Source organism: Rhinolophus sinicus, linkage group LG03 (assembly GCF_036562045.2).
Source record: "Rhinolophus sinicus isolate RSC01 linkage group LG03, ASM3656204v1, whole genome shotgun sequence".
Taxonomy (NCBI): Eukaryota; Metazoa; Chordata; class Mammalia; order Chiroptera; family Rhinolophidae; genus Rhinolophus; species Rhinolophus sinicus.
This window is the reverse complement of record NC_133753.1, coordinates 193,090,634-193,112,410: the sequence shown is the minus strand read 5'-3', so window position 1 is coordinate 193,112,410 and position 21,777 is coordinate 193,090,634. Positions and strand designations below refer to the sequence as shown.

The 21,777-nt window shown below is 40.5% G+C and overlaps 1 protein-coding gene across 1 annotated transcript in view; it reads left to right on the top strand.

Annotated features, from left to right (window-relative positions):
* The first annotated feature begins 257 nt into the window (after positions 1–257).
* Positions 258–21,777, top strand: part of MARCHF6 (membrane associated ring-CH-type finger 6) — a 61,091-nt gene continuing 39,571 nt past the window's right edge. The window contains exons 1-4 of the mRNA XM_074329077.1: positions 258–504; positions 14,437–14,533; positions 15,979–16,052; positions 18,399–18,542. Of these exons, the coding sequence (XP_074185178.1) occupies positions 486–504; positions 14,437–14,533; positions 15,979–16,052; positions 18,399–18,542 (334 nt within the window). The 5' untranslated portion in view covers positions 258–485. The remainder of the gene's footprint in view (positions 505–14,436; positions 14,534–15,978; positions 16,053–18,398; positions 18,543–21,777) is intronic.

The following is a 21,777-nucleotide window of genomic DNA, read 5'->3' as shown; positions in this document are numbered from 1 at the left end:
TCTCCCCTCGCGTTCTCTGTCGCCTTCTATGGGGCCACTAGAGCTCAGCCCCGGCTTAGGTTCCAAGCCCACAGCTGTGCACAGTCCTCGGGACAGGCCCTGAAAGCCCGGCGCGCTCGCAGGAACGCCGTTCCAGCCCGGGTCCGGCCCTCACAGCGCCCAAGGCCGCCACCGGAAATGACGGCACCGGTCGTTGGGGGTGTTCCCGCCCCTTCCGGCCCGCGCCCCGCCCAGGCCTCGCCCCTCCCTCCCCCGCCCCTCCCCCTCCCAGCTCTCGCCCGCTTTCTGTCAGCCTCTCTCCCTCTCCCTCTCCCCCTCTCTCCTTCCTCTCGCTTCCTCGTTCACACCTGAGCCCACGCACCTGCCGGGGCCCGGCCCAGCTCCCTCCTCCCTCCTCCCCTCCCACCCTCCCCGCCCCGGCCGGAAGGCTCCGGCCTCGGCCGCGGGAGCCTCGCGGCTGCGTCACCACCGCCCCCCCAGACAAGATGGACACCGCGGAGGAAGGTAAGTCGGTAGCGCCCGCGCCCTTGCACCAGCGCCGGGGTTCGGGCCCGGCCCCTGCCCGGTCCGCGGCGCTCGAGGCGGGCGGCGGGGCCCGGGCGGCGCGGCGGGGCGCCTCCCTCGGGCAGGGGCGCGCGGTGACAGTGGCTGGGCCGGAGCCCGAGCCGTTTGCCCGCCGAGCAGCCGGCGCGAGGGGCGGTGGGCCGCGGGGCGGGGGGAAGGTGACCCCTCGGCGCCCCCCGCTGTTTCCCGCCCGCGCGCGCGGAGGGCGGGGACCCTGCCCGGCGGGGGCGTCCGCGCTGCGGGACCTCGGCTGGCCCGGCCCCTCGCCCCCCGCATTCGCCAGGCCCGGGGGACGGGGCTGTGGCCGCCGCTCTGAGTCGGGGGGCGGTGTCCACACCCTCCCCCGCTCGGTTTTGCCTTTCTTTCTGTCGCTTTGCCCGTCGCTGTGCAGGCCCTACCCCCTCGCCGCGGAACTTCTTTGTTGACTCTGAAACTTCGCGCAGAATCCCCGCCAGGTGACGGCCGGTGACTGCGCTGACCCCTGTTGAAAACCTCGCACCCTGTTTGTTTGCGCCCCGAGAGAGTGTGTTTACCGGCCGCAGAGGAGGGAGGTCCAGCGAGGTTACTGGAGAGGGAGGCTCCGTAGAATCCTTTTGTTTTGGTTGGTTTTGTGTTTAATCCTTGACACGGAAACACGGGTGTGTGTGTGTGTGTGTGGTTTTGTGAGTGCGTGTGTGTGGACACGGTGTTTTGGAACAAGCCTACCCGGGTAAACTGAATACATAAGGTAGAAACATCCATGGGTATCGAAATGCGTTTGCTTATCCGAGACTGAAGGGGGTTGGTTATTTTTAAGCAGTTTTATCTTTTTACAGTCTATCACGTAATTTAGTGAGTCTATGGAAGAAATCACTGAATTATACTGTTTCTTGATGTTTTGGTCATCAGTGAAGATACATTTATGCTTTGGGTATATTTATATGGGGAAGTGATAAGCAGCCTTCAACCTTATCGGTTGCAATTTTGGTGGTTTTAGATGAAAATCACGGAGCACTGACATGGCGTGCAATAATGAGTGATAAAAAGCTTGATGTTGTCTATATATGTGATGAGGTGACAGAACTTGATTTATCATTTTCTAAAGCCTTTGGTAATCAGTAAGAACCTCACCTGGAATGACATTTGCGTGTGACACTTGGCGGCTTTCAAAGCAAACTCAGATGCGTTCACATTTGATCTTCACAAGAACCCTGCAAAGTAGCTAGGTATTATCTTTTATAGGTGTGGAAATGCAGGCTTAGTTGTATTAATAGCTTGTCCAAGTTTCACACACTAGTAAGAGACAGATTTGAATCTAGGCATTCTGGTTATAAATAAGTTTTCCTTTCATGATGCCTCAGTTGTTTTGACAGAATATTATTTTGCATTTGTTTTATGAAACTACTAATCATGAAGTGAAAATGAATTTTAATACTCCTCATGCCTACTTTTGCGAAATTCCAAATTAGAAGTCTTCTGAAATTTTCAAAATTAATTTAAATTTAACTTGAAAAAACACTGCAAGGAAAGGGAGGGTTACAGAGAATTTCATGTTAAAAGTGATAAAGTCAAGATGCCAGAAAACTTAGAAACAACTTCTGTTTGCTACATTAGTTACTACAGATTTCTTAAGTTTAAAAAAAATGCAATTGGGTTTTTATCTGACTACCAAAGAAAACATTTTTGTAGGAGACTTGGAAAATAAAGTTAAACATAAAGAAAATTAAATTGGAAAAATTTTTAATCCTATCACCCCTTATTGAAAACACTGATATTTTTTTTCTCTTTAATATGTTAATCTGAGCAAACAGACTAAGAATGGTGCTAAAATACCAACCATGCAGAGTGTAACTCTTACCTCTTTTAAAAATAGCATGTTGCTTTCCTCTAGTGGCACCATATATGATGTTGTAATGCTCAGGTTGTTTTGTATTTGTAGTCAACAATACTGAATTTTGTTAGAAAGTTGGTTATTTGCCACATGGATTTTGGCCATTCATATTAAGTGTTTGCTAGATTTTAAAGATCTCTTAAGTGTTCAGTGTATTAAGTTTTATTTTTGTAAAATCAACAGGTTTATAGTCTATTTTCATAATACCAGAGGATGGATGAATTATTGTTAGTATGTAATTTGTATGAGTGCAGACGTGTTACATAAACTGTTACCCATCATCAGACCTTTAAACTTCAGACCTGGAGGAGACCATAGATACAGTAACAGCTTTCTCATTTTGTGGATTAAGAGTGATCCTACAATGCACTGAGATTTTTCAGTTTCAGGGAAAAAAACACACCTGTCCTTTGCTCAAGGATATGTGTTTTTTAAAAGGAAAAGCACCACACTATTAGAATAGACGTTGCAAGCAAGTATTGATGTGTGAAACTCTCGAAAGATATTAAACATTTTGCCATAGTAGAGTGCTCTCATTCCAGCCCAGTGATACGTAGAGAGCTGATTTTTATTTTCGTTTTGCCAAATTACTGCTTACACTAGCAGAGCATAATACAAAATCTTATCAGCAGTTTTTTTATGGAGTGCCAAAGCAGTTGTTCTTTATGAAACTTGTTCATTGAGAAGGTATGAAGCTGAAGTGTATTGCAGTTGATCATGTTTTATTTGCTGACAAAATTTGAGGTGACTTAGATTTGGAAGAAATGAGCTAGAAGGATGAGATGTTGTCAGGATCAGACACAAAATACACAATTTCCCCCTTAAGCACCCCCCGCACCAAAAGTAAGAAATTATGTCACAACTAGAAGTTGTAAGTGCTGTGGAGAACAGTAGATGGCGAGGGAATACAGAGGATATGAGGACCAGGTTACAGTTTTAAATATGGCAGTAAAGGAAGGCCTCATTGAGAAGGAGCGAAGGAGGAGAGGGAGTCAGACATGCAAATAAATGCTCTGTGGGCAGAGCATTCTAGGTAGAGGGAAGAGCCAATGTGATGGGAGTATGCCAGGAATGGTCACGAAACAACCGGGAGACTGATGTCAATGCAATGGAGTGAATGAGTTGGTAGAAGAGTAGGTAAGGTGAGGTCAGAGAGAGATCATTGACCCAGTGGAGAGTGGAGAGAGGGGGTGCGAATGTGTAGGACTTACATTGACTTTTACTTTCGTGAGGTAGGGAGCCCTGGGAGGATTGTGAGCATAAATTGTCTTGCCACTCTGTCACTGGCTACTTTCCTGAACCTTTTCCTGCTCAACTCTTAAACCCAAATTTCTGGGAGCTAGAATCTGTTTGGCCCGACTTTGGTCAGGTGCCTGCCTCTGATCCAGGTAGTTGGGTGGTGGTGAGAAAGACAATGTAAGAATAAAAATCATGTCCAAAGGTACAAACTTCCAGTTATAAAATACAGCCTAGGGATATCATGTACAGCATAGTGACTGTAGTTACTATTATATTATGTATTTGAAAATTGCTAAGAGTAGGTCTTAAAGGTTGTCGTAACAAGAAATATAATTTGTAACTGTGGTGATGAATTTGACTAGACTTATTGCACAGCATGTATATGTAGTGAATCTTTATGCTCTACACTTGAAACTAATATAACATTATGTCAATTATGTTTCAATGAAAAAACACACAAAAGAACAAGAATAAAATCATGGCTGGCTGTGTCCATTCTTGATCTGGGCAGACATCCCAAAAGTCGTCTGCTACATTGTTGAAGACCTTCTAAGCTGGAGTGCTGTGAGTGATTAATCCTGGGCTGCCCTGTGTCCTCTTCCAGACCAGGCTGATTTTAGTGGGTTTTACTTTTCTCCTGGAAGGACATGAAGAGCGTTTATTTTTAGTGTAATACAGGTAGACTGGACAGAGTTCTTAAGGGAACAGGAAGTAAGACCCTAAGGAAAAACGTATTAATTCAGACTAAATTTTAGAATGCTATTGCAGTGAGGTAGGCAAGATATTACAGGCAGACCTTGGGGGTGTTGCAGGATCGGTTCCAGACCACGGCAATAACGCGAGTCTTGCAGTAAAGCGAGTTGTAATCTTTTTGCTGGTGGAGGGTCTTGCCTTCAATTTGTAAAAAGCACATCTGTGAAGTGCGGTAAAGTGAAGTGCAATAAAACGAGGTATGCCTGTATAGAAGTTTAAATTAGGATAGTGGGAATGGGAAGAATGAGAAAGAAGAAACAGATCAGGGTGGAATTAACAGAATAGTGATCGATGAGGTGATGTAAAGGGGAGGAGCATTTTAAAATGGTTGATTTCTAGTGTAGTTTCATCAACTGAATGGGAAGAGAGACGTGCAGTTTTGAACATTGTATAGTTTGCAAGGGTTGCCATAACAAAGTACCACAGACTGGGTGGCTTAAGCAGCAGAAAGTTATTTTATCACAGTTCTGAAGGCTGGAAGTTTGAGATCAAGTTGTCAGCAGGATTGGTTTCTTCTGAGGCTTTTCTCTTTTATCCCTGGGTCTTCACCTGGTTTGCCCTCTGTGCATGTCTATGTCCTAATCTCTCTTTGTTAAGGCACCAGTCATATTGGATTAGGGCCCACCCTAACTACATCATTTTAACTTAATTACCTCTTTAAAGACCTTGTCTTAAGTGCAGTCATTCTGAGGTACTAGGGGTTAAGACTTCAACATACGAATTTTGCTGGAGGTTGGGGGAACAGCACAGTTCACTCCATAACACACATGATGAGTTCTGGGAGGCGTGGAAGACATTGAAGCATTTTTGTCCATTTATTTCTTCTTTCTTAATTTCATTATAATATCCTTCTTACTTTCCTGTCTCTCTTCTTCCCTATTCCCACCTGACTGTATTCTTCAATGATAAGTTAATAAAATATAATTTACACACAGTAGAATTTACACTTTTTAATGTGCAGTTATGTTCATAGTACTTTTGGGATGCAACATTTAGAGCTTGCTTATCTTTTTTCCCTTCTCTTCTCCACTTACCAGATATTGAGCGCCTGCTGTGGACTTAGGTCCCTGCCAACAGTGTGTGAATTTCACTCCCCCCCCCACATTGCAGAGTTCCTTAGAGTCACTTTTATTGAATGGAACAGTTTGAAGACCATTGGTCTTAGGATTCCTTTACATTCTTAAAAATTGAGGATCCAAAGGACTCGTGTATGTGTGTGTAGTTTTAGAAATGAAAACAACTTTAAATGTAATACATGTGTTAAAAATAACTGATAAATGTATCTTTTTGAGACACAAAACTAATGAGAAGAATAGTACTGTTTAAATTTTGCAAATCTTTTTCATGTCTGGATTATTAAAAGACTGTTGGATTCTCATCTCTGCTTCTGCAGTTACTCTGTTATATGTTTTAGTTAAAGTATGTGAAGAAGATTTGGCCTCAACAGTTTGAAAAGGGAGACATATTTTCAGATAATTTTGGATAGTCTTATATTATGCCCAAACTTGACAAGTAATAGTTTCTTAAGCAGCAGTATATCTGAAAACACATCAATCAACTTTTTAAATATAAATTGACTTAAATTAAAATCCACTGGTCTGATGGTTCAAGATAGAGCCCTGAAAGAGAACCATACATATATATAGATGTGATAAAAAAATTTGGTGAATGTTTAAATTTTTAAAAAATTACAGTAAAAGACACATTGTCATTAATCCCCCTCGCTCCGAACACACTTATCCCATCATTCTTGCCACTTTCTGAAGCAGTTCTGGAAGTCCTCTTTCATGAGTGTCTTTAGTTGCGCTGTCGTTGGTGCCTCGATGTTCTGAATCGTTTCAAAACGTTTACCTTTCATTGGTCATTTTGATTGGGAAAGAGCCAGAAGTCACATGGTACCAGATAAGGTGATTGAGGACACACTGTAATGTTTTTATTTGTCAGAAATTGCGACACCAGAAGCGATGTGTGACACGAAACATCATGATGGAAACTGTCCATTTCTCAGGCCATTTTCTACGCACACTGTTTCTTAAATGCTTGTCAAGACATTCACGAAAGAGGACTTGCAGAAGTGTTTCAGAAAGTGGCAAGAACGATGGGATAAGTGTGTTTGAAGTGAGGGGGTGTATTTTGAGGGGGATTAATGGCAATGTGTCTTTTACTGTAACAAATTTTCTTATTTTAAACATTCACCATGTTTGTTGATCACCCTCGTATAGACAATTGATTTTTGACTAAGGCACAAAAGCAATTAAATGGAGAAAGTACAGTTTTTCAACAAATGGTGCTGGAATAATTGAATATCCATAGGCAAAAGTGAACTTTGACAATACCTTGCACCATATACCAAAATTAACTCAAAGGGATACTAGACCTAAATGAAAAACCTAAAACTGTGAAACTTCTAGAAGAAATATAGGAGAACATTTTTGTGATCTTGGTTAGGCCAAGATTTCTTAGGTACAACAAACACTAAAAGCATGATCCATAAAAGAAGAAATTGATAAATTGTATGGCATAAAAATTCATAATGTCTGCTCTTTAAAAGACACAGTTAAGATAATGGAAGACAGGGCACAGAAAGTGTTTGCTTGCAAAATACATATCTGATGAAGGACACATTTAGAGTATATAAAAAGTCTCAAAACTCAGTAAGAAAATGAATAACCCAGTTTAAGAAATGATCCAAAGATTTGGACATACACTTCACCAAAGAATATATGCGCATGGCTAATAAGCACATGAAAAGATGCTAAATAAGCATTATTAGTCAGGTACATGCAAATCAAAACCACAGTGAGATAAGGCACACCATCAGCATGTAGCTTTTTTGTTTTAATTATGGTTAGCAATGGTTAACTATAATCCTAGGTTTTTGTTTTGTTTTGTTTTTTTTAATGGCGGGCACAACTCACAGTGGTCCATGCGGGAATGGAACCTGCAAGTCTTGGTGTTACCAGCCCCATGCTGGAACCAACTAACCAGCCATCCAGGATGTAGCTTTTTGAGTCTGGCTTCTTAACGGGATGCTTTTGGGATTTACTCACATTGTTGCATGTATCAGTAGTTCCTTCCTTTTTAATTACTTTTTAGTGTTCTCTTGTAGGGTTGTACCACAGTTTGTTTATCCATTCCCTGGTTATAGAATGCTTGGGTTGATTGTTTCCAGTTTGGGGTAATTATGAATGAAACCATTATACATATTCACATAGATTTTTTATGTGAACGCAAGTTTTCATTTTACTAGGTTAAATACCTAGGAATAGAATTGCTGGATCAAATGCTAAGAGTTTTTTTCTTTTTGTCATTTAATAGGTATGTAGTGGTACTTAACAGTGATTTAAATTTTTTTTTTTTTTAAAGATTTTATTGGGGAAGGGGAACAGGAAGGACTTCACTGCGGAACAGTTTGTACCTCCAGGACTTTTTTTCCAAGTCAAGTTGTTGTCCTTTCAGTCTTAGTTGTGGAGGGCGCAGCTCAGCTCCAGGTCCAGTTGCCGTTGCTAGTTGCAGAGGACAGAGACCACCATCCCTTGCAGGAGTCGAGGAATTGAACTGGCAACCTTGTGGTTGAGAGCCCTGTGGCCCATGTGGGAATCGACCCAGCATCTTTCGGAGTTAGGAGCATGGAGCTCTAACCGCCTGAGCCACCGGTCCTGCCCTAAAATTTTTTATTGTGGTAAAATATGTGTAACAGAATTTACCATTCTAACCATTTTAAGTGTACAAGTCAATGGCATTAAATGTAGTTACATTGTTGTGCAACTATCACCATCTCACTGTGATTTTAATTTGCACTTCCATAATGACGTCAGCATTTTTTCATTTGTATACCTTCTTTGGTAAAGTACCTGTTCAAATCTTTTTTTTTTTCCTTAAGACACAAATTAGTAAGCTGGACAAAGGACTTGAACAGATAATTCACAAGGAAAATTTAGTAAAATGTGGAACTGTCCAGCTTCATTAGTGATAAAATTACTTTTTAATTAACTACTGTATTACCTAATTATTTTTATCCTTATATTTCAATAATGTAATGTATTTTGCAAGAGGGAATAGTCTACTGTTCCAATGGGAGACTATAATAAAGTTGGAGGAGTAGATAGTGAAATTATATAGAATACTGACATTAAATTGTGGGGAAAAAACATTCAAGAAAACTTTATCACACAACCAAGGTGGTTGGGGAGGAAGTAAATAAAGTCAAAATCATTATTCTCTTGGAACTGGGGCTTAGGTTAGAATCCTCATTCCCTCATTAACGTTGTTGATAATTTAGTTAGGTCTCAGTAACTGAAATAGAGTTTAGCGAATCTAAGACTACTCTCCACTTGGCCTTGGCTGGCAGAGATGGTGTTGGGGCCGCATTTATGTCCTGTGGTGTTTGCCTGGGGTAAAGTTTTCTGTTTTGGTAGATTGTCTCTTTCCTGGTTCTTTGGCTAGAGAGAGCAGGCTTTTGGGGGAAATTTTTCTGTCCTCATTGGTGTTTGTAGGTTGCCAGCTTCTCCACCTTCGCCATCAGTCCAGGCTACAAGAAGCAAAACGCAAACCCAGAGAACTGCCATATGGGCAGTTCTTGGGCCCCCAGCTGCCTTGTTGGTCTGCGTACTTGTTGCCTTTTAGAGTCTCTTACGTTTGTGTTATATATAATGTGTTGGGTTTTTAGCTGTAGTTGGCAGGAGGAATAGGGAGAAGTGCATCTTATTTCATCTTGGTTTGGAACCTTACGTCCTCTTCATCTCTTCTTGTGGTCTTTACTGCCTCCCTCCCTTAGATGGAACCACTATCTAGTGCTATATGTTAGTGTTCCCTGTGTTTGAGCTTTTTACATGTGGGATTGTAGTGTAGGGTTCTGTGTGTCTGGGTTCTTTATCACTCAACATCTCTGTGTGATAAATCCAAATTGTGGTTTATTGCTTTAATTGGTTTATTATCATTGTCATACAGTATTGTGTGAATATACGAAGATTTATTTATCCATTCGTACTGTTGATAAGCAATTTGGGTATTCCATTTTGGAGGTATTATGAATAGTGCTGCTATGAACTTTTTGTACATATCTTTGAAGGTAAGTATATAGGAAACTATTGATTTTAAAAGTTAAGATACTAGCAAAATACCACACAATTATATACTATAGATGCAACACATACAAAATAAGGAAGAGACTTCTTTTCCCCAACCCTGATCCATCAAAGGTAGCAGTAGTTTCTGATATATAGCAACAGTTCCTTATGTATTCTTCCAGAATAAATGTTTAGCTCTGTAAATTTAAGCCTTGTTTCAGATTTTTTTCTGCTGAAACGTGGATTGTTAGGGAAGCTTCCATTCCTTCCAGATTACACACAGATTAGCTGAAGAAATTTAGCTGAAGATATAGAGCAAGAGTAGGTGCAGCCTATCTTTGGCAGCTTTTCTTGGCCTCTAGTTCCCTAATAAGGTGTGGATATGCCCATGACACAGGCTGAGCAGGGCTCAGAGCTTGCTAAACAGCCAAGTGTTTGCTTTACAAGTGTTTTATAGCTAGGGCTTATCACCGTTCTAGTTGATTTATACCAACAATCTTTGCCTTTCCATTTAGGGGAATATTTATACATAATGTGCTCTTGTGCAAAACTCATTTAGTTACATCTTCATCATGTGGGAAAAAACAGTTGATACTACAAAAGAGATTTGTGATACTATTTTTTAGAACAAATTCCATATTAGACTTTTAGATTAAATTGTTTTCAATTGGAATTGAGTTGTTGATTGCACAGACATGGGCTTTTAAGACTGTTGAAACATATATTTAAATCTGATTCTGCTTTCTTACCCTGATGAAGATACAGCCAGTTTAACTTTTATCACATTTTTAAAAACATGACCAATGAAATAAGAAAATTGCTAACATGAGTTTTCAAATTTGTGTGTGTATTATATAAATCACACGCTAAGCCCTCTTGCTAAAGCACTTCATTGATAAAATCAGACTTGGTAGTGTCAGTAAAACAAAAGTTCAGCTGTGATATTTGCAAATTAGACATTTAACCTTTGCTTATTTTTTTTAAAGTTTTAGTATGTAAAATTTCCAACACTCACAACATAGACTAATTTAATAAACCTCCATGTAACCACCATCTAGATTCAAAAGATACAAACTGATAATTCTTTCATCTTAAACATTTCCCTCCCCCCTTTCACACTTGGATTATTTTAAAGCACATCCCAGATAAGATCTTTTCATCCATAAATACTTGTATATTCTAATAAATAACTTCTTAAAAAACACATAGCCACATTTCCACTATCATACTACTTATTGCCTTTATCCTCCAAGTACTAAAATGACTACTGATGTATTGCTATTAGTACAATGATTACTGAGGTTTACAATTTTTTTTGCAGTTCCTTCTTTCTTAAGATGTGGCCTACTGGGGATGTACGATCAATCATAAAGTCTGTAGAATAATTCTTTTCTGTGGTTTAGGTTGATACACATAGGTTCATGTGTTTGATTTATTTTTGATTTAGGGGTTGCTTATTTTTCATTCTGATACAATTTTGTTTTATAATTATGTAAAAGATTTCTGTGCTTCTAAAACAAGGTAATTCAGATGTCTAATGTTCCCTTCTCTTTCCTTTTATAGAATCAATGGAGGCTTCTGAAGCCACTGATAAAATAATGAAAATATTGTATATATGTGTATTCTGAGAGAACCATAGTTTTTCTCTGATTTTTCCCCCAATGGTTCCGTGAGCAAATACACACACACACACACACACACACACACACACACACACACACAGGAGCCACTGCTATCGAGCAGTGGTTGTCTTACATTTTTAGTTTCAGGATCCCTTTACACTCTTAAAACCATGAAAACTGACATCTTTTATTTATGAATTCTTTTTAAAATTGAAAATATTCACTTAACATACCCATTACGTCTTAACATAATTTTTTTTATGAGAATAACTATATACTCTAAACCCAGGATATTGGTGAGAAGAGTGAATTTGTTTTATACTTACAAATCTCTTAAGTGTCTGGTTTAATGGGAGGCCCCTGGGTTTTTTCAGCTATGGCTGCATTTAGTCAGTTGTCTCATAGCATCTGGAAAACTCCCACCATACACTGGCAAGACAATGAGAGTAAAAGACAATGTCTTAGTGTGACAATGAAAATGGTTTTCATCTTGCAGAGGCTGGGTGAGTCCCAGTTCTCTAAGCTGGGTTCTGTGTTAAGCAGAGCCTTGGAGCTTTAGATTTGTTGTTTGCTAGGTTTGTGTTTGTTGGTTTGTCATTCAGAAGGACGGGGGGTCTTCTGAAAATCTGTGTCCTGTTATTCAGGTGTGTTTCTCAGTCTTGTCCGCCACCCCCCACCCCAAGCTGGCCGCTGCATGGTTGTTGCCACAGCTCATTCGTGCCTCTTGAGGCTGGTGCATATCGCAGGACGAGGCCACCAGGATATGGTTCCTATCCATGTGGATGTCACCCCAATGTAGTTCCGGCGTCCTGGTGGCAGTAGTGTACCCACAAGGTCATCCCTGCCTTATGCCAGCCCATTGCTGCGTGTGCGGTGGCCCACTGGGTACCGTGTTTTTGGAGGGCTACTAGGTGACTCATTCGCCTGAGCGCGGTGCCCCCAGCGCCTCCCTCTGCACTGTGTTCTGCCCACAGGACACCCCTTGCTACTGCTGCTGCACCCCATTTCCTACATCCGCAGCTTCCTGAGAAGCAGCTGCTGGGGAGACCACCTCACTCTTTTTCTGACCATCTCACCCACATTTGCACCCAGCGGACTCTGCCTGGGTGATGCTGCGGTAGCATGTGCCTGTGGCTAAAGTTACCTCGGGGATCCAAACACTTGAGGCTGATGTTGTGAATGGCTTTGAGCTCTTGTTCCACGCCTACCGGGATAACTGATAATTCTAGAATTAATCCATGCCCACGGGCACCAGCGGCTCAGATGATTCTAGATAACCTAGGTGGATTGCGCATCCCATGGCCCTATCACCCACTTTCGGGAGAGGTCTAGTGCCTTAACGTGATGGGTGATGACGATGGCAACTGGGGATCTGGGTTCGGTTCCACAGAGGGAGCCTCATGGACTTGCCCGACCACGGAAGGCTGCAGACACGTGTTCTCCCTCCTTGCGACCCAGGAGAGAATGGTACAAACAATGCTAGACTCTCTCAAGATCCTGTCATTGGAATGAGCCCACTTTTAAGGAGGATCTGCTGCTCTGAAAGTCTGGTGCTGGCAGCTGCGGTAATCCCGTCTTCAGCGCCAGGTGTTGAACTCGGTGCAGTGGTTTGAACACTGCTTGGCTTTCTGGCGCGAGGCCGCCGCAGGGGAGCCTCCTCCACGCCCGGCCTCGGCTGAGGTGTACACTTGGAGAAAGTTACAGTGCTCAAAGCGGGCGCCAGCTGCCCGCTGGGAACCGGGGACTGGGAGCGTGAGTCTCTTGTTTGTGCCCGAGCTTTGCGGACGCCGCATGGCTGGGGCGTTAGTGTTGAACTCAGAGTCTTAGACCCGTGCAAGACCCACCAGGGCGAAAGCTTTTTGCCAGAAATGCTTTCGTGAAGGATGAAGGTGAAAGTGGGAGGTTTGAAGAGGTGCAGCTCTCCTGTAGTTCTCTGACTACAAATGATGCAAACCGCCAGCGTTGTTCCCATGACTTGCCGGCAGCTTCTGGGAAACCAGACCTTCGGGTGGTGGTAGCTGGAGGGTCTGGTTCCAAAGCTGAAACTGAAAGGCATGGCAAATGGAGTCTGTGCTTAATTTAAATCACTCCAAACAACCCGACCCCACTCGGGCACGGAGGAGATTGGCACATCTGTAGCTCTTCCGTAGGCAGTGGTTGGCGTGTCGCTTGTGGAGTACTTGTCTGGGTCATCCGTAAGCAGGGGCGGAGTAGCGTGCCGTAAGCATTTAGGCCATCCTTAGCGCTCAGTATCCTTCAGCTTGGACCAGTGGCGTTCAGCTGCCCGAGATTGAGCCGTCCTAAATCTGTGGTGCTCTTAAATGTCCAGGACCATGTGCCACACCACTCAGCGCGTGCGCGCCCCAGTCCAGCGGCTGCCAGGGACCCGTGAAGCCATTAGTGGTGGGCTTGGATTGCAGTTATTTCACATCAAGGAGGAATTCCTGTAAGAGTAGATCAAAACGTTGCGTTTAAGTCTCCTCCCCTTGTACGCACTGCCTGTTGCCCCTCAGATTGCCTACTTGGGGTTGGCACTTGGTCTAAATAAAAGTTGCAACCAGGTTTGAGTGGGTGGTTCTGCAAGAGGAACATTAAGGAACGAGTGAGCAGGATGGATCTGTTGCAGCTCCTCCTTCGCCCGTGTGGGGCCACCCCAGGCCAGAAGATGTACACTGTGCCCCAGAGCGGGGTGGGATGGTGAGGGGTGAGCTACTGGCCACGGATCGTATAGCCCTGGGTTCCAGTAGCTTCTGCTTAACGTGGCCCCTGGCTCAGCTTCTCCCTGGCCTGGCATCTTTGTGGTCTGTCCCCTCCCCCCCATTGTATGTGTCTGTCTCTCTCTCTGTCTCTCTCTCTCTCTGTCTGTCTTTCTCTCTCTCTCCCTCTCCCTCTTGTGGAGTACAGTAAAGCTAAAGGACATCTGTTCCTGCCCACTGTTACTGTTAAGTCCTTAGGTCTGTTTTTGTAGAGTGTAAACTGTTAGGACACTAACAGTGACCTGATTCAGCGTGTTTCTACTTAGCATGTGTTAGTTATGGAACAGTGCAGTTTTAAATAAAAACCTGTTATTTTCAAATCTAATATACTTACAGAGCTCTTGTAAAAAGGAACAGATGACCTCATTATATATTAGAAGTTTTTTAGTTATGATATATAGTATTTGATTATTATCCGAATCACGTTCTAGTTCTGTGCTGTTCATTAATGTTTTACCAAGTGATAGTCTTGCTTTAACATGCAATATTTTAGTTTTTGATGGTCTATTATTTTTTTTTAAATTATAACCAAACATAATTCAATTTTTCTTTCTAATTAACAGACATATGTCGGGTGTGTCGGTCAGAAGGGACACCTGAGAAGCCTCTTTATCATCCGTGTGTATGTACGGGCAGTATTAAGTTCATCCATCAAGAATGGTGAGTCATCCTTTTAGAAAATGTTCTGTCTGAGCTTCAGTTTTGTCAGCTATGCAAGGGGGATTGTTTTAGGGAACTTCCTCTATAATTAGTCATTTTTTTAAATTTTTGTGAAAATTTGGAAATGACCCATATTCCTTATTACCATGCTTTGTTATGGGGTATATTGTCTTCCAGGTGCATGAGTACCATTTGTTTATTTCTACCGTGAAGAGATTATTTTGTTCACTGGAAGGGTTAATTAAGGTTTCTAGTTTCGCTTGGCATAATAATAGCTTACATTCTCAAATGCTTTGTGCCATGTACTGAGTGTTCAGTGCTTCCGCACATTTTAATCCTTACAAAAACCATGAGGTGGAGTAATTGTTGTTGTTGTTATTGTTATTCAGATGAGGAAACTGAATACTTCAGATGAGAATAGAAAGGTTAAGTCACACAGTCAGCAAGTTAGGGACAGAACCAGGATTCAGACCTCGCCCCCTGGGTGGCAGTATTATCAGACCAGTGATAGAACTGATGTTGATGTCTGAAGAGATTCTTCCTATTCAGTTAGCTTTGAGGAGATTACAATTTAGATTAATCAAACCTTTTTAATAGTAGGAATACATACAGAGGGTGCCCAAAAAATGTATACACCTTTTAAGAAAGGAAAAAACAAAATTGTAATACTCAATATATACCAATAACAAAAGATGAATACAAGTCACGTTTGACTTCTGCGACTACAAGAGGAGCTCAGAGTGTGTACCATCAGCATCCAGACACTTCTGATGACGGTGAACTGCTTGAGCAACGTTGACCAAAGTGTCCACTTGTATCACTGCGCATGCTGTTTCAATTTCTTCCAGAAGTACCACCAGTGTAGCCGGTTTTCTACCATACACTGCATCCTTTAAGGTCCCCATAGGTGGAGGTCAGGGGGTATTAACTTGGAGGTTCTGTTGCATACTCGTGCCTCTATCTATTGTTGTCGTACTTCCACAATGTTCTTGAATTTCAAATATCACTACAAAATGGACTTGGCTCCTCGGACGACAACCGTGCTTTCGCCATTTTCGTTGACTGTCCTGCCTGTCGCATGGTGACGCTAGCATTCATTTGATTAACGCCATCTTTTGAGCAACCATCATACTACACATTGCTACTGTAATTCAATTCAACTTTGAAAAGTAATACATAGATAACATCTCTTAAAATATGTATACATTTTTTGGCACACACACCCCCCCCCCCCCCCGGTATTTTTATCTTTATTGTAAGTTATTGTTTTGTGCTCTTAGAAGGCATCTGTTATAAAAAGTTCAGAATAGTCTAAATTTGAAATTGTCAATTGTAGAAGCTCTATGATTTGTAAACTTTTAATGGAATAGAACATTAGTCTTCAGTTAGACCTTAAAGTTGCCTTGTTATAAATACTGTACTTATGAATGTATTTGTAATTGCAGCTTAGTTCAGTGGCTGAAACACAGTCGAAAAGAATACTGTGAATTATGCAAGCACAGATTTGCTTTCACACCAAGTAAGTATTTTAGTTTTCACTGTATTTTTGGGCTATAACTTGGCCACATGAAGTTGTTCAACAAGTGTAAAATATTTTCAACATAGTTTGTCTTTAATAGTGGGAAGTATTGCTATAACATTTTAGAATATATCTTTCAAAAATACATGTCAGCTTTTAACATACATATGAGAGAGATTGATTTAATTTGTGGGATTTTTTTTTTTTATTATTATGGACAAGTTCAAATATATGCAAAAGTAAAATGAGCCCACATGCACACATCAATCAGTTTGACCCATTTTCAACTCATGGCCTTTACATGGCATTAATTATGCTCTTATTCTCCACCTCTCCGTCCTTTTTAAAGCAAATCCCTTTATTTACAATTTCATCTGTACATATTTTAGTAGGTATCTCTAAAAAGTAATGGTTCTTTTTTAATAATATATAGTACCATTACCCACCCAGAAAAATTAATAATGATGCCTTGATTTTATCAAATATATCACTGTTCAAATTTGGGATATCTTTTGAGTTAAAATTGTGTAGGTCTGAATAATAATAAAGACAAAATTTTAACTCAGGTTTTTATTTTATTTTTTAATTAAATTTGTTGGGATGATGTTGGTCGATAAAATTATGTAGGTTGCAAATGTACATTTCTATAATACATCATATGTATATTGCATTGTGTGTTCACCACCCAGAGTCACATCTCCTTCTATCACCACATACTTGATCCCATTCACCCTCTTATAACTCCCTACCAACCCTCTTGTCCTCTGGTAACCACTATATTGTCTGTGTCTATGTTAACTCACTTGTTTAAATGAGACTTTTTAAGCTCAAAATTTTGTAAGCCTATGGTAAATATTTTTGCAGGTCTTTAAAATTTCAATTATATTTTATAATTCTTGTACCTATTGATTGATATTTAATGTTGTTCATGTAAATAAACCATTAGAGGATTCTTCTGACAAATTATCAAAAATTGGAAGCATAATTTTTATTCTGGGATCCTAGTACGTTGCCCTCTTCCCCCAAAGATTTCTTTTGTGTTTTAGTATTTTTTGTTTTTAAGTATCTTGAGCTGCTGAGTATAAATACTGTAATTAGTATTAGTTTTACTTTGTTTTTATGTGATGAGTGTAAGTGATGAAAGTCATTACAGTTTCACTTTTGGAGCTTTATATTCATCACCATCAAAATGTCAATTCTGTTATTTCATAGTCTTAATTTTTTTGGAGAGGATAAAAACTACAGCTTAGTTTTATAGCAAACTGTAAGACTAATTGAATATCTTTATGAAATTTGATTCATTAGAAATATTCGCGTGAGCCTTTTGACTTGGAGGCCAATAAAAGCTTGTGTTTATACATTTTAGTTTGCATTTATCAGTCATATGTTGTTTTCTTCATGTTTCTCAAAATCTATTTACTGGTTTAATGACTTGTTCTTATGTATCAAGTATCTTCTTAAAGTAAGTGATCTCTGTGGGTATGTTGTAAAACGTTGCTGTTTGTTAATTGTTTATTCCTTCATGTTTGTAGCTAGAAATCATTGTGCGATAGTGCTCTCATAAACTTTAGGCATTGATTTTAAAACTTTATATATCATAATTCCTTGTTTTGGCCTCACTGGAGAAAGACGTTTATTCCTCCTCTTTCTTTGGGAGATAACCTGTGGTAGAGCAGTGGTTTTCATTGGAACCATTTAAAAAAGGAAATCTTTGTAAAACATGGCAAACCCTCTTTCTCTGAATGTATTGAATGTACCACATCTTGCAGAGAGTAGGAAAGACCTGAATTTACCATTTGGAATGTTGATTATTACGTTAAAATTAGGGGATGGTGGCTAACAAATGCCAGTGGGCTGTTTGCTCCCGCATACAATGGCTCCACTGGAGACTGTTGTGCTTTTTGAGTGCTGTGTCTAAGGCTTGTATTTGAAGGAAGGTTTGTTATTAATGATTTGTCATTAGCTTCACCTTTTATTCCTTTTTCTGTATCTGATCTTTTATAATTTGGGAAACCAGAAGATGACATTTTTGAATGCTAAAGTATATGTAAATTGGTTTTGCATGAAGTTCATGGCTATGAGTGAGGGAGGTGGACTTCCCTTGAATCTTTTTCCTGCTCAGAGGCCGTTTGTATTGGCTTCTACATTTCACATGATTAGCTCTATAAATGACTTCTCGGTAAATGTGGTATTATTATAAGTATTTGGTTAACTTTTTAAATAAAATATATTTAAGTGTAATACAAATATTGAAAGTTAAGATAGCTCTACATGCCTGTTTTATATTTATGAATTAGGCTATTTTTAAATCTTCATGAAATTATATGCACTTATTTTCTTTAATAGTTTATTCTCCAGATATGCCTTCACGGCTTCCAATCCAAGATATATTTGCTGGGCTGGTTACAAGTATTGGCACTGCAATACGATATTGGTTTCATTATACACTTGTGGCCTTCGCATGGTTGGGAGTTGTTCCTCTTACAGCATGTGAGTATTATTTCTTCTCTGGTTAGAGTTATTTAAACATTGTGTAACTATTTAGTATTATACAGTAATATTGCATTGTATTTCTGTTCGAATGATGTTTAATTCTTTGATGTTACAGTGTCATATGTTAGGAAAGCCTCACTTACAAAACATTATTCATCTGAATTAAGAAGTATTTTTCAACAGGTCAGTTTCTTGAATGGATGTAGGAAAGAAAAATACAGCGTACAGGGCCGGCCTGCTGGCTCAGGTGGTTGGAGCGCTGTGCTCCTAACGCTACCGCTAAGATTGTGAACAGTGGCTCTCCCTGAAGCTGGACTGCCGTGAGCAGCTGGAGGTCGTGAGCTGCCATGGGCTGCTGTGCTGCTGTGGGCTACTGTGGGTTGCCCGGAGCAGCCGGTGACCAGTGTGAGTGGCCGGCAGCCGGCGACAGCTGCTGTGAGACGCTGTGGGCAGCTGACTGACTACCAGCGACCTACTGCATCAGCCAGGGGAGCACAAGGCTCATAATACCAGCATGGGCCAGGGAGCTGTGTCCTACACAACTAGGCTGAGAAACAACTGGCTTAAACCGGAGTGGCGGGGTGGTGGGGAGCAGAAAAAGGGGGGAAAATAAAGTATACAGAGGTTAATAATGAAAGTTCATGAAAGAAATGAAAAAGCAAAATCAAACCATAATTGAAAGGAACTTGAACTTTATTGCTTGGAGTGTGCTAGAGCAGCTTTCAAGGATTGCAAAAGATGAATTCTTTTGAGATTCCGCCCCCCCCCCCCCCTTTTAGGAGTCACTCACATATATAATGGACCTGAATAATTGGGAGGCTTATCTTTCAAATACATGCGCTCTTGGGGAAGTTGGTGCACTAACCCTTGGTTGATAACCTTTTGGGTTCTTTGTTCTTAAAGGCATGGAGGGGAATATATGGTGCCAGAGTATATAGATAGGATTCTTAGGAGTTAAAAGCAAACAAGATTTTTGAATACATGTAAATATAAGTAATGCCCTCATGTTTCCTTAAAATGAAATAAACTTGATCATTTATAAAAATGAAATCTTGGGCGATACACCAAATAGCACAATATAGGTACTTAGAAGAGTGAATTAGTGAGCTAGAAGATTGAGCAAGTTCTCTAGGATGTAACTCAGAGACAAGAAGCTGTAAATATGAGGGGAAAAGTTGAGCGATGGAGGCTGCACTGAGGTCTGGTAAGTAGCTCCAGAAGGTAAAAGAGATAATGGAGATGAGGATATAATAGGAGTTGTTAGATTGAAAGAGAGAGAGAGCTGATCATGATAAAGGAAAGAGACTCAAGAGACCTAGAGACATTCTAAAGTTTTCCAGTGCTTGGTAGAGTGGTGTATAGGTGTTACGCTTCCAGATTATCCCACAAAGTAATGAAAATCAGACTAGTGTCAGACTTATAATCAGCTTTGCTTTTTTCTTTGCTGAAACTAGAAAACAGCAGAAACTTCAAATTGAATATTAGAAGACAGAAACCTCAGAATTTGACAAAATTTTTGAACCTGAAATCTTTCACCCATCAATCATTCTCAGATGGAAGGACAAAATACAGACATTTCAATAGATGCAAGGGCTTAGAAAGTTTACCACTTCAAACTATGAAATAAAATGTTTGAGAATATGTTTTACTAAAAGGAGCAAGGAATCAGAGAGAAAGATGTGAGCTACAAAGAAAAAGAACAAATACTTATAGCTAAGTCACAGTTGTTAATCTACAGTAATCAGTAATTTTTAGTTAATAACAACCTTGACAGTCTTAACATGGGAGAAATTGTAAGGTGAGGATAGAAATGAGAGCTTTTTAAGCAGAGGCCACTGCTGCTCAGTGGAGGAAAAATGGGCTTTTCAATAAATGGTCCACTGTCAACTGGATGTCCATATGGGGAAATATAAACCATATCATTATCTCATACCTCACACAAAAATTTATTCAAGATGGATCAGAAGCGTGATCTATGAATGTTAAGACTAAAAAGTTCTAAAAGAAAATGTAGAATTACCATAAAAAAATACTGATCAGTTGGACTTAATTAAAATTAAAAACTTTTATTCATGCTCAATACCTTTAAGAGAAAGGCATACCATGTTGTGAAAGAAGATATCTGCCGTACACATATCGAGCAAAAGACTTGTTTCTAGAGTATATAAAGAACTCTTATAAAGCAGAAAAAGGCAAACAAGTTAAAAAGTGGACAGAAAGTTCTGTCCAGTTAAAAAGTGGACAGAAGATTTGAACAGGTGTTTCTGGAAAAAAGATTAAATGGCCAATAAGGACATCAAAAGATGCTCAGTTCTACAGGTCATAAGGGAAATAAATGCACAAGAAGATATGCTGTATATGCAGCAGAATGGCTCAAATTAAGACAAGACAGACCCACATGTCTCTTAAGGTTGGAGCTCTGGACACACATACACGATGGTGGGAGTAGCCACTTTGGAAAACTTTGGGTAGTACCTGCCAGTGATGAACCAAATACTACAAATACCTTATGCTGCAGCTGTTCCGTTCCTGGGAATGTAGCTAACAGAACCCAGAGCCTGGTGTCCACTAAAAGACGTGTGTATCAGAATCATCACAGCAGCTCTGCTAATAGTGTTAAACACTGGAACCGCCTAAGTGCCTCCCACCAGCAGTAGAGTGGATACATTGTTGTTTGTCCATACAGTGGATACCAGGCACCAGTGGGAAAAGCTGACTATTGTGACATGGGATAACATGGATGATTTTCACTTTTTTGAAAAAAAGGAAGCCAGGTACAAGAGTATGGATTGTATTATTGCAATTACGTGATATTTTAAAATAGGCCACATTGGTCTATGGTAATAGAGATCAGAATAGTGGTTACCTTTGCCAGAGATACTGACTGGGAAAGGGCGTGAGGGAGCCTTCTGGGGAGCGAGAAACAGTGATTTGGTGGCAGTTATCTGAATATATACATATATAAAAATTTACTCATACACTGAAGATTCATGTAAATTTTACATTAATAAAAAGTAACACAACAAAACTTAAAGGTAACTGCTGGAAGAATAGAAATAAGACAATTGGTTTTATCCTGGAGAGTAAGAGTAGGACACAAATAAAATTTGGAAAGTCCAACAAAAGAGGAAAGATAGGAGCGGGGGGCAGGAGGAGGGAAGTAAAAGAGAGGAAAGGATAAGGTTATAACATCTGTCATCATAAGGGATTACATGTCTCTATTGCAAGACAA